Source organism: Bombina bombina, chromosome 2 (genome assembly GCF_027579735.1).
Source record: "Bombina bombina isolate aBomBom1 chromosome 2, aBomBom1.pri, whole genome shotgun sequence".
Lineage (NCBI taxonomy): Eukaryota > Metazoa > Chordata > Amphibia > Anura > Bombinatoridae > Bombina > Bombina bombina.
This window is the reverse complement of record NC_069500.1, coordinates 727,739,572-727,762,537: the sequence shown is the minus strand read 5'-3', so window position 1 is coordinate 727,762,537 and position 22,966 is coordinate 727,739,572. Positions and strand designations below refer to the sequence as shown.

At 38.4% G+C, this 22,966-nt stretch overlaps 1 protein-coding gene across 1 annotated transcript in view; it reads left to right on the top strand.

Annotated features, from left to right (window-relative positions):
• LOC128649461 (coiled-coil domain-containing protein 17-like) overlaps positions 1–22,966 on the top strand; it is a 155,173-nt gene that overhangs the window by 78,032 nt on the left and 54,175 nt on the right. The window contains exon 6 of the mRNA XM_053702741.1: positions 9,011–9,147. Within this exon, the coding sequence (XP_053558716.1) occupies positions 9,011–9,147 (137 nt within the window). The remainder of the gene's footprint in view (positions 1–9,010; positions 9,148–22,966) is intronic.

Below are 22,966 nucleotides of genomic sequence, written 5' to 3'. Positions count from 1 at the left end.
AATCCCTGACAGGACACCCCCCCCAAGGAGCCGCTCCGCGGATCAAGGACCAGGACGATCAGGATGTCTACGATGAAACAAGGAGACAAGACGTGGTGCAGAGACATTATTGGAAGGCTCCCAAGAGTCCTCCTCAGGACCAAATCCTTTCCAACTGACAAGATATTGAAGTTGATTACGATGGTAACGAGAGTCTAGGATAGACTCAATCTCATATTCCATGCCATCAATGACTGAAGGATCCACCGTCTCATTCTGAGTTGAGTCTCTGATTGCACTGTAAGGTTTCAAAAGAGAAACGTGGAATGTGGGATGTATCTTCAGGGAATCTGGTAGTTTAAGTGTTACAGCATTAACATTGATGACCTTTTGTATCGGATAAGGCCCTAAATATAGGGAAGCCAGTTTTTTAGATGGAACTTGTAAGCGTAAATGTTTAGTGCTTAACCAAACTTTGTCACCAATCTTGTAATCTGGAGGCTTGGATCTACGTAGGTCGTAATGATGTTTCTGAACAGCCTGGGCTTCTAGTAAAACTTGTTTCAATGTTGTGAAATTGGTAGCAATGGTATTAACAAGATCATTAACTATAGGCATGTCGGAATTGTTGATCTGATTTGGATAGTATGAGGGATGAAATCCGTAATTGATGAAAAATGGTGTCATTTTAGTTGATGAATTTACGGCATTATTATGAGCAAATTCCGCAGTAGCAAGTAGAGAATGCCAGTTATCTTGTTGTTGAGTACAGTAGCAATGAAGGTACTGCTCTAATGTTTGATTTGTTCTTTCTGTTTGACCATTCGTTTGTGGATGATAAGCGGTACTCAAACGTTTAGTAATGTTAAGAGAAGAACACAATTGATTCCAAAACCTCGAGGTGAATTGCGTACCTCTATCTGTGGTGATTGTTTCAGGTAGACCATGTAGTTTTACAATGTGATTCAAAAATAGTGAAGCAGTTTCTGAAGATGTAGGCAATCCTCTATGTGGTAGGAAATGAGCCATTTTAGAGAATAAGTCCACTACTACCAATATAGTATTATAATTAGCTGACGAAGGCAGATCAACAACAAAATCCATAGCAATCGCTGCCCAAGGTCTGTCTGGTACTGGTAAAGAGAGAAGGTAACCATAAGGACTCTTATGCTGATGTTTCTTAGTTGTACATACCATACAGGAATCGATATACTGTTTAATAGTATCATTCATTTTTGGCCACCAGTAATTCCTTTTAATCAAATGAGCAGTTCTATGAACTCCAGGATGACCAGCCAATAAAGAGTCGTGAGCAGAGGTAAGTATCTCATTCCTGAGAGAAGGAGGTATATACAATAGAGTGCCATGATAGTATAAGTTGTCGGAATGTTTTAGTACATCCAAATGACCCAAAGATGAATCATCCTTCAGATGTTCTTGTAAGATGGTTTTAAACTTAGTTGTTAAACAAATAATTCTATCCGGAGGTATGATAGATGAAGGAGAAACCACATCAGTAGGACGAGGGTCTTTTCTAGAAAGAGCATCAGCTTTCATATTTTTGGAACCTGGTCTGTAAGTAATGACGTAATCAAAACGAGAGAAGAACAAACTCCATCGAACCTGACGAGCAGTAAGGGTCTTGTTTGATTTTAAATATTCTAAATTACGGTGATCGGTATAGATGGTGATTGGATATGTTGCACCCTCTAGGAGGTGTCGCCAAAACTCCAAAGCTGATTTGATTGCAAGAAGTTCCTTATCACCGATTCCATAATTAATCTCTGCTGAACTCATAGTTCGAGAATAGTAGGAGACAGGATGTAAAGGTTCTTTTTCAGAACGTCTTTGAGATAAAACAGCCCCCACAGCAAACTCAGAAGCATCGACTTCTAGCGTAAATTGACATGTGGGATCTGGAAACTGTAAAATAGGGGCTGAAACAAATTTAGTCTTTAGAGTATTAAAGGAATGATCAGCATCTTGATTCCATACAAACTTAACTTTCTTACGTGTTAGCGTAGTGAGAGGTCTAACAATAAGTGAAAAGTCTTTAATGAACTTTCTATAAAAGTTTGCAAAGCCAAGGAATCTTTGAACATCTTTTTTATTACGAGGAATAGGCCAATTAGTGATAGCTTCTACTTTGCTTGACTCCATTGAAATTCCAGCTGGTGAGATGCAATAACCAAGGAATGATATGGTGTTTGTATTAAAAATACACTTTTCAAGCTTTGCATAAAGATGGTGTGCCCTTAAACGTGTCAACACTTGTTTGACATGTACAATGTGATCCTGTAGAGAATTTGAGTAAACCAAGATGTCATCCAAGTATACGACAATACAAATATCTAACAAATCATGAAAGACATCATTTATAAAACATTGAAAAGTCGCAGGGGCATTGCACAACCCAAAGGGCATTACAGTGTATTCATATAAACCGTATCTAGTACGAAATGCAGTTAACCATTCATCCCCTGCCCTCATCCTAATCAGATTGTAAGCACCTCTGAGGTCAAGTTTAGTAAAAACTGTGGCACCTTGTAAACGTTCAATAAGTTCAGGTATGAGGGGCAGGGGGTATCTGTTCTTTTTTGTGCATTTGTTCAACTGCCTATAATCAATGATGGGTCTAAGACTGCCATCCTTGTTTTTTACAAAGAACATTGCTGCAGCTGCAGAGGATGTGGAAGGTCTAATAAAGCCTTTTTTCAAGTTATCATCTAAATATTCTTTTAAATGATTTAATTCTGGCTGTGACAATGGATATATATGTCCATATGGTATGGAGCTTCCAGGTATAAGATCAATAGGACAGTCATAGTCTCTGTGTGGAGGTAAAGACTCAGCCTCCTTTTTATCAAAAATATCAGCAAATTCACTATAACATTCTGGTAACTTATGTTCAGTGATATGACAAAGTGTGTGTACCCCAAAACAGGATTGTTTGCAGTGGTTTGAATCAAAAACTACTGATGCTGTGGACCACGATATAGTGGGATTATGCTTTATTAACCAATTCAGTCCAAGGATTAATGGATAAACAGAAGATGGAAGAACATCAAAAGAAATAAGCTCTGTGTGTCCTGAAGGGGTAACGACTTTGAGTGGGATAGTGTGGTGAGTTATGGGACCAGAGCTAAAGAATGAACCGTCAACCAGACGAATAGCTAAAGCAACACTCTTCTTTATTAGTGGGATGTGATTATTAACAACAAAAGTGTTATCAGCAAAATTCCCAGAAGCCCCAGAGTCAATTATGGCCTGAACGTTTATCTTCTGATGGGACCACTGTAGGGAGACATAAATAGATAGATGAGATTTTATGCTGTCAACCAAATTAACAGTATGGTCATTGGATGAAGTCTTACCCTTCTTTTGTCGAATCAGAGAGGGACAGTCCCTAACAGCATGGTTCTTTTCAGCACAATATAGACATAGGTTTAGTAGCTTACGCCTAGCTTTCTCCTCAGGTCTCAAGGGTCCCCTAATAACTGCAACATCCATGGGTTCTTCTATGGGTCTAGTGAATGCTGTGGAAGGTGTTGAGTGATGATAATTGGGGTTTCTTCTGGGGGTAGTCTCTGAATAAGATCTCTCTGACTTCCTTTCTCTAAGTCAACAATCTATGCCAATAGAGAGAGACATCAATTCATCCAAGTCCTCTGGAATCACACCCCTTGCCAATTCATCCTTAACTGCATCATTGAGTCCCAAACGGAACTGATTGCGAAGAGCAGGAATATTCCACAGGGTGTCAGGAGCCCATCTTTTAAATTCAGTAATGTAGTCTTCTACCATTCTTTTGCCCTGCCTTAGAGACCTAATGGCAGTTTCAGCAGTATTTTTTCTATTGTGATCTTCATATAAAAGAGACATTGCAGAAAAAAAATCTTCTAGTGAATTTAGGATAGGATCATTTTTTTCATAGAAAGCATTGGCCCAAGATCTGGCCTCACCTCTGAGAAATGAAATTACAGTTAGAACTCTAATCCTGTTAGTTGGGTATGACTTAGGTTTCAAAGTAAAAAGCAGAGTGCAGGAATTTCTGAAATCCCTAAACATAGCTCTGTCCCCAGAGAACTTTTCCGGTGGACTAACAATGGGTTCTGGAGATGACTCAAGATTAGTAGTTTTGTTTGCAAGATGATCATTAATAAAAAATTTTATACTCTGATTCTCTAGTTGTATATCCCTTAAGCCTTGAATCATGTGATCCATACTCTGGGCTAAAGAACCAACTCTCCTGGACAGTTCACTTACATCCATGATTTTAGCTGTTAGTAGTATTCCTTTTTTAAGGCTTGGTAATATGTAAGGATATGTTTAGTTATTTTTAGAGAACACTACAATACAGCTCCTGCTTTATGCAGGACCACTCAGTCTCACACCTTACCTCGGATTCCCACAGATTTAACTTAAGGGAACCCTGATATGCTCATTGATCTGAGGGTCACTACAGCAGGGTTGCTGAGTGAAACCGGAACCTTCACGCAACAATAAATGCTTATAGCAGAAAAGAGAGTAAGTCTTATAGGATTGACTTCAGCAGTAGTGAAAGAGTTAATTAGTGCAGGTGTCTAAATTCAAACAGAGTTGCAATGTAAATAGTTTATGCAGCAGGCTTTAGCAAACACACTGAAATTAACACAGTACTTTGATAAGTGAATAAATCAACCTCTGGTCATTTTGTAAACCATACTTTGATAGTGAATATTAATAATTTCCAGAGTTGTTCAATCAGAGTAATATAAGCTGTGGTTAACTTGAGGAAACAGATATAGTTTAAGTTAGAGCAAACAGTTCATTTCAAGCACAATAGAGGTTAATTGCGTAAAGTTTGAAATATGCTTAAGCAGTCCGATAATGAATAATGGTAGTTTGTAATAATCTTTGTCACAGTTATTTGTTTGCAATTTGGTAAATAGCAGTAAAAAGGTTTAGTGCATATTTGATATCAGAAGCGAATATGAAAATCCAGCAAATGAGCGTTCCACAATATATATCAAATGAAAGAGAAATGAGGTTGCAGCAATACACACAGTTCATAAAATGCCATATATATAGACTAGTAATATTGGAGATGATATTAGCACATAGCGATACAGTTACCACACAGCAACAAGTCCAAGGAGTATCGCAGAGAGCCTTGCAGAGATCCGCGGCGGGAAAATGTGGAGCGTGACGTCACACGCTGCAGGGAACAACCTCAATACAGGAGAGAGACTGAGAAATCTCTTAGTGAACAAACGGAGCAAATTTTCAAGTACAAAAGAGAATCTGCAAGTTGATTCGAATAGGCAGATACTCAAGGTGAGCAATAAGTTGAGAATACAAAGTAGTATAAACGGCAAGGTCTCTTCTGAAGCAGCTTCACACTGAGCAACAAATTACCAAGCAATGAGTTCTGTTGGGAGGAGCCTTAAATAGGGGTAGTGAGTTGACATTCTTAAAGGCACAGTAGGAAAAGAGATAAATCCCTGACACTGGAATAAATCCAAGCCTTTCACAAAGTCAAAACCAGCTCCCAAATCTGCATGAAGGTGCGGCCCTCATTCCAGCTCAGATGGTAGGGGGCAGGTTACTATTTTTCAAAGATGTTTGGATCGATTCGATTCAAAGTCTTTGGATTCAGAACATTGTTTCACAAGGGTACAGAATAGGTTTCAGGGTAAGACCGCCTGTGAGAAGATTCTTTCTTTCACGCATTCCAGTAAACCCAGTGAAGGCTCAAGCATTTCTGAAATGTGTTTCAGATCTGGAGTCAGCTGGGGTAATTATGCCAGTTCCAGTTCTGGAACGGGGCCTGGGGTTTTACTCAAATCTGTTCATTGTACCAAAGAAGGAGAATTCCTTCAGACCAGTTCTGGATCTAAAAATATTGAATCGTTATGTAAGGATACCAACATTCAAGATGGTGACTATAAGGACTATTCTGCCTTTTGTTCAGCAAGGGCATTATATGTCCACAATAGACTTACAGGATGCATATCTTCATATTCCAATTCATCCGGATCACTATCAGTTCCTGAGATTCTCTTTTCTAGACAAGCATTACCAGTTTGTTGCTCTTTCTTTTGGCCTAGCTACAGCTCCAAGGATCTTTTCGAAGGTCATCGGTGCCCTTCTCTCTGTAATCAGGGAGCAGGGTTTTGCGATATTTCCTTATTTGGATGATATCTTGGTACTTGCTCAGTCTTTACATTCTGCAGAATCTCACACGAATCAACTTGTGTTGTTTCTTCAAAGACATGGTTGGAGGATCAATTTACCAAAGAGTTCCTTGATTCCTCAGAAAAGGGTAACCTTTTTAGGTTTCCAAATAGATTCAGTGTCCATGACTTTGTCTCTTACGTAAAAAAGAGACGTCTGAAATTGGTTTCAGCTTGTTGAAACCTTCAGTCTCAATCTTTCCCTTCGGTAGCTTTGTGCATGGAAATTTTAGGTCTCATGACTGCTGCATCGGACGCAATCCCTTTTGCTCGTTTTCACATGAGACCTCTCCAGCTTTGTATGCTGAACCAATGGTGCAGGAATTATACAAAGATATCACAATTAATATCCTTAAATCCCATTGTTCGTTCTTCTCTGACTTGGTAGTTGGATCACCATCGTTTAGTTCAAGGGGCCTCTTTTGTTCGTCCAACCTGGACTGTGATTTCAACAGATGCGAGTCTTTCAGGTTGGGGAGCTGTATGGGGATCTCTGACAGCGCAGGGGGTTTGGAATCTCAGGAGGCGAGATTACCAATCAATATTTTGGAACTCTATGCGATTTTCAGAGCTCTTCAATTCTGGCCTCTTCTGAAGAATCTTTTATTTGTTTTCAGACAGACAATGTCACAACAGTGGCATATGTCAATCATCAAGGGGGGACTCACAGTCCTCAGGCTATGAAAGAAGTATCTCGGATACTTGTATGGGCGGAATCCAGCTCCTGTCTAATTTCTGCGGTTCACATCCCAGGTATAGACAATTGGGAAGCGGATTATCTCAGTCACCAGATGTTACATCCGGGCGAATGGTCTCTTCACCCAGAGGTATTTCTTCAGATTGTTCAAATCTGGGGGCTTCCAGAAATAGATTTGATGGCCTCTCATCTAAACAAGAAACTTCCCAGGTATCTGTCCAGATCCAGGGATCCTCAGGCGGAAGCGGTGGACGCGTTGTCACTTCCTTGGAATTATCAACCTGCTTATATCTTTCCGCCTCTAGTTCTTCCAAGAGTGATTTCCAAAATCCTAATGGAGCATTCGTTTGTACTGCTGGTGGCTCCAGCATGGCCGCACAGGTTTTGGTATGCGGATCTCATTCGGATGGCAAGTTGCCAACCTTGGACACTTCCGTTAAGGCCAGACCTTCTATCTCAAGGCCCATTTTTCCATCAGGATCTCAAATCATTAAATTTGAAGGTATGGAGATTGAACGCTTAATACTTAGTCATAGAGGTTTCTCTGATTCAGTGATTAATACTATGTTACAGGCTCGTAAATCTGTGTCTAGGAAGATCTATTACCAAGTCTGGAAGACTTACATTTCTTGGTGTTCTTCACATAAATTTTCTTGGCATTCTTTTATAATTCCTAGAATTTTACAATTTCTCCAAGATGGTTTGGATAAGGGTTTGTCTGCAAGTTCCTTGAAAGGTCAAATCTCTGCTCTTTCAGTTCTTTTTCACAGAAAGATTGCTAATCATCCTGATATTCATTGTTTTGTACAGGCTTTGGTTCAAATCAAGCCTGTCATTAAGTCAATTTCTCCTCCTTGGAGTCTCAATTTGGTTCTGGGGGCTTTACAGGCTCCTCCGTTTGAACCTATGCATTCTCTGGATATTAAATTACTTTCCTGGAAAGTTTTGTTCCTTTTGGACATCTCTTCTGCTAGAAGAGTTTCTGAATTATCTGCTCTTTCTTGTGAATCTCCTTTTCTGATTTTTCATCAGGATAAGGCGGTGTTGCGGATTTCATTTAAATTTTTACCTAAAGTTGTGAATTCTAACAACATTAGTAGAGAAATTGTTGTCCCTTCATTGTGTCCTAATCCTAAAAATTCTCTGGAGAGATCTTTACATTCTTTGGATGTAGTTAGAGCTTTGAAATATTATGTTGAAGCTACTAAAGGTTTCAGAAATACTTCTAGTCTATTTGTTATCTTTTCTGGTTCTAGGAAAGGTCAGAACGCTTCTGCCATTTCTTTGGCGTCTTGGTTAAAGTCTTTGATTCATCATGCTTATGTGGAGTCGAGTAAATCCCTGCCTCAAAAGATTATGGCTCATTCTACTAGGTCAGTTTCTACTTCCTGGGCTTTTCGGAATGAAGCTTCTGTTGATCAGATTTGCAAAGCAGCAACTTGGTCTTCTTTGCATACTTTCACTAAATTCTACCGTTTTGATGTTTTCTCTTCTTCTGAAGCAGTTTTTGGTAGAAAAGTACTTCAGGCAGCCGTTTCAGTTTGATTCTTCTGCTTATAATTTCAGTTTTTTTCATTATAAGATTAAAACTTTTTGATTTGGGTTCTGGATTAATTTTTCAGCGGAATTGGCTGTCTTTATTTTATCCCTCCCTCTCTAGTGACTCTTGCGTGGAAGTTCCACATCTTGGGTATCTGCTATCCCATACGTCACTAGCTCATGGACTCTTGCTAATTACATGAAAGAAAACATAATTTATGTAAGAACTTACCTGATAAATTCATTTCTTTCATATTAGCAAGAGTCCACGAGGCCCACCCTTTTTGTGGTGGTTATGATTTTTTTGTATAAAGCACAATTATTCCAATTCCTTATTTTTGATGCTTTCGCTCCTTTCTTATCACCCCACTTCTTGGCTATTCGTTAAACTGAATTGTGGGTGTGGTGAGGGGTACATTTATAGGCATTTTAAGGTTTGAGAAACTTTGCCCCTCCTGGTAGGAATGTATATCCCATACGTCACTAGCTCATGGACTCTTGCTAATATGAAAGAAATGAATTTATCAGGTAAGTTCTTACATAAATTATGTTTTTGATTGTTTGTTTGCTTTTGGTGCAGTGCCTTACGTCTGAATTACCTGCAGAATGGAGGAAATGACCAGGTGATTTTGGCACACTTACAGGATCTGTTAGCAGAGGCACATCAGATAGAACAGCGAGGAAAACGTATGCAACCTGTGCATAAGAAGCAAAAAAGTAGGTAGTATACAAGTTATGCATTTGTTTTAATCGTATTGTGTTGCAAAATGCATATTTATTTCACTTTGATACTTGGAAGAACATTATGTGACATTGTTAATCATTGTACAACTGAAAAACTACAACAGCATATTAACATAACATTAAACTCAAAATTAAATTCTCCAAACAATGTTTAATTATGCACAGGAAAAATAATTTTGCCTTTATTCCATTTATTCGTTTTTATGCCCTTTTAGAATCTTTTATAATTCTTTAGAGTCATATTTGAAAGACTCTGCCAAAAACTATACAATGTGTTGAACATGTGGTTGTGCCAGAGATTTATATAAGGGCAAAGTCATGCTTTCCTCCCTGTTATGCCCTGGCGCTGAGGCAAACGGAAACTGAGATCACAATAGTACTGAAAAAGGGAAGGATGCAGACACAAGAATGCAGTTTAATAGTAACTGTTTAATATGAACTGATTGCATTAACTTAAATCAGTAATCAGCAGTGATTAAACTATAAACGTATTACTTATCTTCGGTTTTCAAATAAGGCATTACTAGTTTCACCGTACAAGGGTGGACAGAAACATCACAACTACATGCAGCATTGTCACTCAGTGGAAACAACACAGCAGATTTCACAGGTACAAATGTCAGAGACCTCTCTCTAAGATGTTACCCAAACTTCTCCTGACTCCCCCTAAGCAATTCTAATAATTAAAGTACAGTTTAGCAGGCATTATTAATGTTATGTCAGTCATATTATTTCATGTAGTGAGCGTTTAGCAAAATAAAAATGTTCTAAAAACAAACAAATATTCTCACCGCAGAGCATAGCACTATCTCTCTTGGAATGTGACAGCCCGCTCTTTCTAGATGATAACACTGCTTTGAGAACAGACAGGCATAGTAATGTGCCAATGTAACATTTTTTAAAGACATATGATATATATGTGCTTTATTATATATGTTTACATACTGTGTATATGTTATTTAAGGAATTACTCATTTTCTATCCTTCTTGCATTTATGCCTCTTGTATGCAATAAAATATTTTATTCGCCATTGTAGCTGCTAAATGGCAGAATGCAGTGTGTCTTAAATGGACATAAAGCAGCAATAAAAATGCTCTAATGCATTAGATCATTTTCTTATTGTGCTGTTGATTGCTGATATATATGCGTTTAACCCTTGCAAACAGGTTAAATATGTAAATAAATGGACATAAAAGTTCAAAAATGAAATGTTCTAATATGTTAGATCATTTATTATTAGGCTATTGTTTTTTGTGTAAAGCTATGGGCTCAATTACTATCTATCGGCTGATTTGTTTTCATCACAATTACAATATTGCCCCGTGATTGCGTTTTCAGTTCACCAATAAAAGTAAATAATAAAATCCTATTTTTAACATAGAACTGACAAGTTTTTGGCAATTACAATCCATTTTCCTGATACTATTTAACAGGTTTTCAAGAACAATTTACCCTTATGGAATTTGACACCTAAATGCTCTTGATATAGCCCAAAAATAGCCTCTTTGTCATCTTTGCAATTTTTCCAAGAGAATTTGTAATCATGCCATTGAAGTAACCACAGGATACATTTTAGAGGGGTATTAACATATATGGTATTGATTCATTAAAGCTCTATTCATCGCTATTGTGTTGTGCAGGACACACATTTACATATGTGTATGTATTGAGTATGTGGTATATTGCACAGCTAAGAGAATCTTCAGGAAATGTTAGATCAGGACTCCAAAATCTGGAAATGGTGTGTAGTAATCACTTTCTATTAATGTTTGTGTCTCTAAGTCCCACTCCGAGATAGAATTGCACATTCGTGACTGGGAATTCAAAAGGGGTTAATCAATTTTTTTTAAAATTAATTAATAAATAATAATGAATACGCACATCAAAAATTTAAGCAGTTGTAAAAATTAAGAAAAAAATTATGTAAACGTTATGCAACTCAAAAACCCATTACACTTAATTTGTGTGTGTTTTATACTCTGAAAACTGATTCAGGCATAATCCAAATTCATACACTCAATATACGTCAAGTACATTTGTTGCATTTTGTATATAAATAAGCAGATGGCTTTGAATGTATGGATGCAGAGTGAAAATGTGCCTTGAAAAAGGGTTGGGGATGTAGTTTAGTTATTGTTAAAATAGTGATATTTTTTGGTCTTAAAAATTAAAAGCTATTTAATTGTAAATGAATGCAGTGGAATCAATTAAAGTAAGCACATTGAGATTCTAATATAAAATGCTTAATTATGCATAGTAATACAACTTTTCAATATATTTCATTATTTATTTTGCCCTCTTTTAATCTAATTTGAATCTAAAAATTGGGGATTTTCCAGTCCTGAAAACTGAAAAAGCATATGGCAGCAACCAAATTAGGTGATACAAAGTTTGAGTTTGCAGGACATAGGTGGTATATATATATATATATATATATATATATATATATATATATATATATATATATATATTAAAGTAGATTAGATAGAAAGATAGACATGCACATATATATATATATATATATATATATATATATATATATATATATATATATATATATATATATATATATATACAGTCAAAATATTGGCACCCCTGCATTTCTGTCGGATAATGAACAACGTCTCCCAGAAAATTGTTGCATTTACAAATGTTTAGGCATTCTCATGTTTATTTCTTTTGTTTGTATTGGTATGACACAAAAAAGTGGAGAAAAAAAGCCAGATCTGACACATTCCATTCAAAACTCCAAAAATGGACTGGACAAAATTATCGGCACCTTCTCAAAATGGTAAGAAATAATTGCATTCCAAGTTTGTGATGCTCCTGTAATTTGTAATTAAACTCACCTGTATCAATTAACAGGTGCTGACAATGTAGAAATCACACCAGCAACCAGTTAAAATGGTGAAAATTTGACTCAACTTTTCTGTTGTGTGTCTCTGTGTGCCACACTGAGCATGGAGAAGAGAAAGAGCAGCAAAGAATTGTCTGAGGACTTGAGAACAAAAATTGTGGAAAAGCATGGACAATCTCAAGGTTACAGGTCCATCTCCAGAGATCTTAATGTTCCTGTGTCCACTGTGCGCAACATTGTCAAGAAGTTTACAGCCCATGCACTGTAGCTAATCTCCCTGGATGTGGATGAAAGAGAAAAATTGATAAAAGATTGTTTGAATGATGGATAAAGAACCTTGATCAACTTCCAGACAAATTCAAGCTGACCTTCAGGCACAGGATACAAATGTGTTAACTCGCACTATACATCGCCATCTGAATGAAATGGGACACTATGGTAGGAGACACAGGAGGACCTCATTGCTGACACAGAAACATAAAAAACTTACCTGAGGAAGCCAAAATCCTTTTGGGAGAATGTGCTGAGGACAGACGAATCAAAATTACAGCTTTTTGGTAAAGCCCATCATTGAGGCTTTTAAAGAAAAAATAAAGTCCCAACAGTCAAACATGGTGGAGGTTCACTGATGTTTTGGAGTTTCTTTGCTGCTTCAGGCACTGGATGTCTTGACTGTGTGCATGGTATTATGAAATCTGAAGACTACCAATGAATTCTTTGGTTCAATGTAGGGCCCAGTGTCAGAAAGTTGGGTCTCCTTCAGAGGTCATGGGTCTTACAGCAGGACAATGACCCAAAGCACCCAGAAATGGTTTAAAACAAAGCGCTGGAGAGTACTGAACTGTCCAGCAATGAATCCAGATCTCAATCCCATAGAGCACATGTGGATAGATCTCAAAACAGCAGTTGGGAAAAGGAACCCTTCCAATCTAAGAGACCTGGAGCAGTTGGCAAAAAAAGAGTGGTCCAAAATTCCAGTAGAGAGGTGTAAGAAACTCATTGATGGTTACAGGAAGCGATTGATTTCAGTTATTTTTTCCTAGGGGTGTGCTACCAAATATTAAATTCAGAGTGCCAATGATTTTGCGTAGAATGTGTCAGATTTGGCTTTTTTTCTTCACTTTTTTGTGTCATACAAATACAAACAAAAGAAATAAACATGAGAATGCCTAAACATTTGTAATTGCAACAATTTTCTGTGCGAAGTGGTGCATTATCTGTCCTGGTGAACATTTCCTAAAAAAAAGTCACATTATACCCTGACCAAAAAGGAGCCTAAAACCTAGGGGGTGGAAGCAAAAAATTTTATAATGCCTAGGGCAGCACAAAACCTAAGTACGCCACTGTTGGTGAGTTTAAATGCTTAAAACAGATAGTGTAAACAGACATGAACATGCTATACAGAATAGGGAGAGCAGGTTGTAAAGTGCCTTTTTACCTTAAAGGGACACTGAACCCAATTGTTATCTTTTGTGATTCAGATAGAGCATGAAATTTTAAACAACTTTCTAATTTATTCCTATTATCAATTTTTCTTCATTCTCTTGCTTTCTTTATTTGAAAAAGAAGGCATCTAAGCTATTTTTTTGGTTCAGACTATGGAAAGCACTTGCTTATTGGTAGGTGAATTTACCCACCAATCGGCAAGAACAACACAGTGTGTTCACCAAAAATGGGCCGGCATCTAAACTTACATTCTTTCATTTCAAATAAAGATACCAAGAGAATGAAAATAATTTGATAATAGGAGTAAATTAGAAAGTTGTTTAAAATTGCCTGCTCTATCTGAATCACGAGAGAAAAAATTGGGGTTCAGTATCCCTTTAGACACTAAAGATATGAAAATTAAAGGGACACTGAACCTAATTTTTTTTTTCGTGATTCAGATAGAGCATGAATTTTTAAGCAACTTTCTAATTTACTCCTATAATCAATTTTTCTTCGTTCTCTTGCTATCTTTATTTGAAAAAGAAGGCATCTAAGCTAAGGAGACAGCCAATTTTTGGTTCAGTACACTGGACAGCACTTGTTTATTGGTGGGTGAATTCAATCGACAAGAACAACCCAGGTTTTCACCAAAAATGGGCCGGCATCTAAACTTACATTCTTGCTTTTCAAATAAAGATACCAAGAGAATGAAGACAATTTGATAATAGGAGTACATTAGAAAGTTGCTTAAAATTGTATGCTCTATCTGAATCATGAGAAAAAATTGGGGTTCAGTGTCCCTTTAATATTTCTCAAGATACACATTTTCAGGGAGCTCAAGTTGTGCAGTTACCCAAACCTTCTCTGGCAATATACTTGCAGTTTCTAAAAATACATAGGTGGGTATTGACAATAATTAGGTGCACCTGGGGAAGGCACCAAGGAAACAGGCTAAACCATTGTGCATCAGAACCTCAGAACCTGTTGACCTCAGTGTGTCTTGTAAGAAGAAAGCAAATATTTACTTTACAAGACACACTGAGGTCTGCAAAGTCACAAACTAACATATCAAAATAAAACATGTGTAAGCCATATTTATACCAGCTCTCAGACCAGGGTTATTATAGTTATGTTCGTAAAAAAAATTGTTTTTTGTCATTAGTATTTGCAGATGCAGTTTAATTTAAGTAACTTTTTGCAGTGGTTCCTTAGGGGTAGATTTATCATAGTGCGAGCAGACATGATACGATGTAGTGTATCTTGTCCGCTGCACATCAATAAATGCCGACAGCATACGCTGTCGGCATTTATCATTGCACCAGCAGTTCTTGTGAACTGCTGGCGCAATGCCGCCCCCAGCAGATTCACGGCCAATCAACCCGATCGTATTCGATCACGTTAATTTCTGTCCGCGGCCTCAAAGCAGGTGGACACGTTTTGGAGCAGCGGTCTTTAGACCACTGATTCATAACTGCTTTTCCGGCGAGCCTGAAGGCTCACACGGAAACAGGGGCATCAAGCTCCATTTGAAGCTTGATAAATCGGCCCCTTAGAGTTTACTTTTTTGTTTTTATGAAAGCTTTTCTGGGTTTTTTCTCTTGTTAAGTGTATCCAGTCCACGGATCATCCATTACTTATGGGATATTCTCCTTCCCAACAGGAAGTTGCAAGAGGATCACCCACAGCAGAGCTGCTATATAGCTCCTCCCCTAACTGTCATATCCAGTCATTCTCTTGCAAGCCTCAACCAAGATGGAGGTCGTAAGAGGAGTGTGGTGTTTTATACTTAGTTTATTCTTCAATCAAAAGTTTGTTATTTTTAAATGGTGCCGGAGTGTACTGTTTATCTCAGGCAGTATTTAGAAGAAGTATCTGCCTGCGTTTTCTATGATCTTAGCAGAAGTAACTAAGATCCATGGCTGTTCTCACATATTCTGAGGAGTGAGGTAACTTCAGAGAGGGAATGGCGTGCAGGTTTTCCTGCAATAAGGTATGTGCAGTTATATCCATCAGATGGAATTTGCTAGAAAATTCTGCTGATACCAAACTAATGTAAGTAAAGCCTTAAATGCAGTGACAGCGACTGGTATCAGGCTTTTTTAATAGAGATGCATACTCTTATAAAAATGTAATATAAAATGTTTGCTGACATGTTTAATCATTTTTATATGTATTTGGTGATAAAACTTATTGGGGCCTAGTTTTTTTCCACATGGCTGGCTTGAATTTGGCCTAGAAACAGTTTCCTTAGGCTTTCCACTGTTGTAATATGAGTGGGAGGGGCCTATTTTGACGTTTTTTTTGCACAGCAAAAATTACAGACACAGACATCCAGCTTCATCCTGCATGATCCAGGACATCTCTGGAGGGCTCAAAAGGCTTCAAAGTCGTTTTTGAGGGAGGTAAAAAGCCACAGTAGAGCTGTGGCAGTTGTGACTGTTTGAAAAAAAACAAAAACGTTTTTGTCTTTTATTATTTTTTGGGTATTAAGGGGTTAATCATCCATTTGCAAGTGGGTGCAACGCTCTGCTAACTTGTTACATACACTGTAAAAATTTCATTAGTGTAACTGCCTTTTTTCACTGTTATTTCAAATTTTGACAAAATGTGTGTTTCTTAAAGGTGCAGTAACGTTTATTATATTGCTTGTAAACTTGTTTGAAGTGTTTTCCAAGCTTGCTAGTCTCATTGCTAGTCTGTTTAAACATGTCTGACACAGAGGAAACTACTTGTTCATTATGTTTGAAAGCCATGGTGGTGCCCCATAGGAGAATGTGTACTAAATGTATTGATTTCACCTTAAACAGTAAAGATCAGTCTTTAACTATAAAAGAAATATCACCAGAAGATTCTGACGAGGGGGAAGTTATGCCAACTAACTCTCCCCACGTGTCAGACCCTTCGCCTCTCGCTCAGGGGATGCACGCTAATATGGTGCCAATTACATCAGGGACGCCCATAGCGATTACCTTGCAGGACATGGCTGCAATCATGAATAATACCCTGTCAGAGGTATTATCTAGATTGCCTGAATTAAGAGGCAAGCGCGATAGCTCTGGGGTTAGACGAGATACAGAGCGCGTAGATGCTGTTAGAGCCATGTCTGATACTGCGTCACAATATGCAGATCATGAGGACGGAGAGCTTCAGTCTGTGGGTGACATCTCTGATTCGGGGAATCATGATTCAGAGATTTCTAATTTTAAATTTAAGCTTGAGAACCTCCGTGTGTTGCTTGGGGAGGTATTAGCTGCTCTGAATGACTGTAACACAGTTGCAGTACCAGAGAAATTGTGTAGGCTGGATAAATACTATGCGGTACCGGTGTGTACTGATGTTTTTCCTATACCTAAAAGGCTTACAGAAATTATTAGCAAGGAGTGGGATAGACCGGGTGTGTCTTTTTCCCCACCTCCTATATTTAGAAAAATGTTTCCAATAGACGCCACTACACGGGACTTATGGCAGACGGTCCCTAAGGTGGAGGGAGCAGTTTCTACTTTAGCAAAGCGTACTACTATCCCGGTTGAGGACAGTTGTGCTTTTTCCAATGGATAAAAAAATTGGAGGGTTACCTTAAGAAAATGTTTATTCAACAAGGTTTTATTTTACAGCCCCTTGCATGCATTGCGCCTGTCACGGCCGCGGCGGCATTCTGGTTTGAGGCCCTGGAAGAGGCCATCCATACAGCTCCATTGACTGAAATTATTGACAAGCTTAGAACACTTAAGCTAGCTAACTCATTTGTTTCTGATGCCATTGTTCATTTGACTAAATTAACGGCTAAGAATTCCGGATTCGCCATCCAAGCGCGTAGGGCGCTATGGCTTAAATCCTGGTCAGCTGACGTGACTTCAAAGTCTAAATTACTCAACATTCCTTTCAAGGGGCAGACCTTATTCAGGCCTGGTTTGAAGGAAATTATTGCTGACATTACTGGAGGTAAGGGTCACACCCTTCCTCAGGACAGGGCCAAAGCAAAGGCCAAACAGTCTAATTTTCGTGCCTTTCGAAATTTCAAGGCAGGTGCAGCATCAACTTCCTCCGCTTCAAAACAAGAGGGAACTTTTGCTCAATCTAAGCAGGCCTGGAACCTAACCAGTCCTGGAACAAAGGCAAGCAGGCCAGAAAGCCTGCTGCTGCCTCTAAGACAGCATGAAGGAACGGCCCCCTATCCGGCGATGGATCTAGTAGGGGGCAGACTTTCTCTCTTCGCCCAGGCTTGGGCAAGAGATGTTCAGGATCCCTGGGCGTTGGAGATCATATCTCAGGGATATCTTCTGGACTTCAAAGCTTCCCCTCCACAAGGGAGATTTCATCTTTCAAGGCTATCTGCAAATCAGATAAAGAAAGAGGCATTCCTATGCTGTGTGCAAGACCTCCTAGTTATGGGAGTGATCCATCCAGTTCCGCGGACGGAACAAGGACAGGGTTTTTATTCGAATCTGTTTGTGGTTCCCAAAAAAGAGGGAACCTTCAGACCAATTTTGGATCTAAAGATCTTAAACAAATTCCTCAGAGTTCCATCTTTCAAAATGGAAACTATTCGGACCATCCTACCCATGATCCAAGAAGGTCAGTACATGACCACAGTGGACTTAAAGGATGCCTACCTTCACATACCGATTCACAAAGATCATCATCGGTTTCTAAGGTTTGCCTTTCTAGACAGGCATTACCAATTTGTAGCTCTTCCCTTCGGGTTGGCTACAGCCCCGAGAATCTTTACAAAGGTTCTGGGCTCACTTCTGGCGGTTCTAAGACCGCGAGGCATAGTGGTGGCTCCGTGTCTAGACGACATCCTGATACAGGCGTAAAGCTTTCAAGTTGCCAAGTCTCATACAGAGATAGTTCTGGCATTTCTGAGGTTGCACGGGTGGAATGTGAACGAGGAAAAGAGTTCTCTATCCCCACTCACAAGAGTCTCCTTTTTCGGGACTCTTATAGATTCTGTAGAAATGAAAATTTACCTGACGGAGTTCAGGTTATCAAAACTTCTAAATGCTTGCCGTGTTCTTCACTCCATTCTGCGCCCTTCGGTAGCTCAGTGTATGGAGATAATCGGCTTAATGGTAGCGGCAATGGACATAGTGCCATTTGCGCGCCTTCATCTCAGACCGCTGCAATTATGCATGCTGAGTCAGTGGAATGGGGATTACACAGATTTGTCCCCTCTGCTAAATCTGGATCAAGAGACCAGAGATTCTCTTCTCTGGTGGTTGTCTCGGGTACACCTGTCCAAGGGTATGACCTTTCGCATGCCAGATTGGACAAATGTAACAACAGATGCCAGCCTTCTAGGTTGGGGTGCAGTCTGGAATTCCCTGAAGGCACAGGGATCGTGGACTCAGGAGGAGAAACTCCTTCCAATAAATATTCTGGAGTTAAGAGCGATATTCAATTCTCTTCTGGCTTGGCCTCAGTTGGCAACACTGAGGTTCATCAGATTTCAGTCGGACAACATCACGACTGTGGCTTACATCAACCATCAAGGGGGAACCAGGAGTTCCCTAGCGATGTTAGAAGTCTCAAATATAATTCGCTTGGCAGAGTACCACTCTTGCCACCTGTCAGCAATCCATTTCCCAGGCGTGGAGAACTGGGAGGCGGATTTTCTAAGTCGTCAGACTTTCCATCCGGGGGAGTGGGAACTCCATCCGGAGGTGTTTGCTCAGTTGATTCATCGTTGGGGCAAACCAGAGTTGGATCTCATGACGTCTTGCCAGAATGCCAAGCTTCATTGTTACGGATCCAGGTCCAGGGACCCAGAAGCGACGCTGATAGATGCTCTAGCAGCGCCTTGGTTCTTCAACCTGGCTTATATGTTTCCACCGTTTCCTCTGCTCCCTCGACTGATTGCCAAAATCAAATAGGAGAGAGCATCGGTGATTCTGATAGCACCTGCGTGGCCACGCAGGACTTGGTATGCAGACCTAGTGGACATGTCATCCTTTCCACCATGGACTCTGCCTCTAAGACAGGACCTTCTGATACAAGGTCCTTTCAATCATCCAAATCTAATTTCTCTGAGACTGACTGCATGGAGATTGAACGCTTGATTCTATCAAAGCATGGCTTCTCCGAGTCAGTCATTGATACTTTAATACAGGCACGAAAGCCTGTTACCAGGAAAATCTACCACAAGATATGGAGTAAATATCTTTATTGGTGTGAATCCAAGAATTACTCATGGCCAGGCTTTGGTTAGAATTAAGCCTGTGTTTAAACCTGCTGCTCCCCCGTGGAGCTTAAACTTGGTTCTTAAAGTTCTTCAAGGAGTTCCGTTTGAACCCCTTCATTCCATTGATATTAAACTTTTATCTTGGAAAGTTCTGTTTTTGATGGCTATTTCCTTGGCTCGGAGAGTCTCTGAGCTATCTGCCTTACAATGTGATTCTCCTTATCTGATTTTTCATGCAGATAAGGTAGTCCTGTGTACCAAACCTGGGTTTTTACCTAAGGTGGTTTCTAACAAGAATATCAATCAAGAGATTGTTGTTCCATCATTGTGTCCTAATCCTTCTTCAAAGAAGGAACGTCTTTTACATAATCTGGACGTAGTCCGTGCCTTGAAGTTTTACTTACAAGCTACTAAAGATTTTCGTCAAACATCTACCCTGTTTGTCGTTTACTCTGGACAGAGGAGAGGTCAAAAAGCTTCGGCAACCTCTCTTTCCTTTTGGCTTCGGAGCATAATACGCCTAGCCTATGAGACTGCTGGACAGCAGCCCCCTGAAAGGATTACAGCTCATTCTACTAGAGCTGTGGCTTCAACCTGGGCCTTTAAAAATGAGGCCTCTGTTGAACAGATTTGCAAGGCCGCGACTTGGTCTTCGCTTCACACTTTTTCCAAATTTTCCAAATTTGATACTTTTGCTTCTTCGGAGGCTGTTTTTGGGAGAAAGGTTCTTCAGGCAGTGGTTCCTTCCGCTTAATCCTGCCTTGTCCCTCCCATCATCCGTGTACTTTAGCTTTGGTATTGGTATCCCATAAGTAATGGATGATCCGTGGACTGGATACACTTAACAAGAGAAAACATAATTTATGCTTACCTGATAAATTTATTTATCTTGTAGTGTATCCAGTCCACGGCCCGCCCTGTCCTTTTAAGGCAGGTCTAAATTTTAATTAAACTACAGTCACCACTGAACCCTATGGTTTCTCCTTTCTCTGTTTGTTTTCGGTCGAATGACTGGATATGACAGTTAGGGGAGGAGCTATATAGCAGCTCTGCTGTGGGTGATCCTCTTGCAACTTCCTGTTGGGAAGGAGAATATCCCATAAGTAATGGATGATCCGTGGACTGGATACACTACAAGAGAAATAAATTTATCAGGTAAGCATAAATTATGTTTTTGTTGTTTTTATTTTTATTTCTGAATTTTGGAAAAATACAAAATGTAAAAAACAGAGAAAAAACAAGAAACAACTTTGCATACATCAAATAAATTGAACAATCAAAAGGTCAGGCCTGAATCATTAAAGGGATACTACACCCACATTTTTTATTTCATGATTCAGATAGAGCGAGCAATTGTTTTTTTATTATTTTTATTTTTAGATTCTGTTTTTCTTGATGTTTAACGCACAACAGAATTATTACAAATAAATATAAAAAATAAGCACAAGGAATTATTACATTACACTCAGCAAAGTAATTCAAACAAAGAAATGTCAGCTCAAAAAAAAAAAGTTACTTCACCAAACCTTCTATAAAACAAATTCTACGTCTCAATAAACCAAAGTGATATTGCATTGCATTCATGTAATTAAATCCCACCACAAGGTCGGGAGATTGGTGATACCCTACATTCTGTTATAACTGCAGTTAAAGGGACAGTCTAGGCCAAAATAAACTTTCATGATTCAGATAGAGCATGTAATTTTAAACAATTTTCCAATTTACTTTTATCACCAATTTTGCTTTGTTCTCTTGGTATTCTTAGTTGAAAGCTTAACCTAGGAGGTTCATATGCTAATTTCTTAGACCTTGAAGGCCACCTCTTTTCAGAATGCATTTTAACAGTTTTTCACCACTAGAGGGTGTTAGTTCACGTATTTCATATAGATAACACTGTGCTCATGCACGTGAAGTTATCTGGGAGCAGGCACTGATTGGCTAAACTGCAAGTCTGTCAAAAGAACTGAAATAAAGGGGCAGTTTGCAGAGGCTTAGATACAAGACAATCACAGAAGTTAAAAGTATATTAATATAACTGTGTTGGTTATGCAAAACTGGGGAATGGGTAATAAAGGGATTATCTATCTTTTAAAACAATAACAATTCTGGTGTAGACTGTCCCTTTAAGATTAGATGCTGATGAAGGGGAGGTTGTCCCTGGAAACATTTAATTAAATTTGAACCTTTTTTTCCAAAGACCTGAAAGTGAATTTTCTTTGTGGAGTATATATATATATATATATATATATATATATATATATATATATATATATATATATATAGTTGTAAATTGGTACAATATATATCAATACCTCTATAGATGATTATATATAGGTATAGATATATACAGATATATATAGGAATATCTATTTAAAACTTAGCACATATAACCCTATGAGAAGAACATCGGAATGTAAAATATTTACAGTAAATACACAGTTAAAGTGATAGTAAACAATGATAAACTACTAAGTTTCAATGGAAAGCATATTATAAATAAAGATTAATCACACTTTTTTGGTTATTATTTTACCTTCTATCATTTATAATTCTACTCCGGCCCCACTCGATATTACCTTTTTTATCCCCCTGCTTTTCTTTGACATCCAATCAAATTTCATGTCAACTGACAGCCTAAATGCTATGCACAATGTAATTTTTTTTATAATCAATGGAATTGTCCAATCATATTCATGTCTCAATATGCACGTTTGTGTGATTTTCACACATGCGCAGTAGCAGTCAGGGCGGCACAAAGTGTCTAAGTACACACTGAATCTTAGTTACTACAATTCAGTGTTTATTTGGACTGTATCCAGAACTATCGCCAGTGACACGCTGGAGTCAAGCATTTACTCACGCTTTATTCATAAGCGAGTATAAAAAAGGCATAATGAACAATCTATTTTTGTAATAGTTATATTTGAAAACTTTTACTATTTTTACTGAAACGCTATTATGTACTTCTCTAATAATTATTAAATTTAAAATATTATGTTTTATAATTATATAAGAATCAATGTTTTATTTTAAATAACATTTAACATTTTAATCTATTATTGTTTTAATGTTTTTATTAATATATTAAATTATCTATATTTTTAATTGAATATAGAAATTATGGCAAGCATAGCCCCTAGAGAGACATGCAACCAGATGGACCGTAATCCTATTTTATGAATAATAATATTTAAATCAGCCAATAGGATTTCAGCAGCTCTCATCCTATTGGCTGATTTGAATTTGAAGAATCAAATCAGCCAATAGGAATTCAAGGGGCGCCATCTTTAATCGTGTACCTTGAATTCACTATTCAATGTACGCG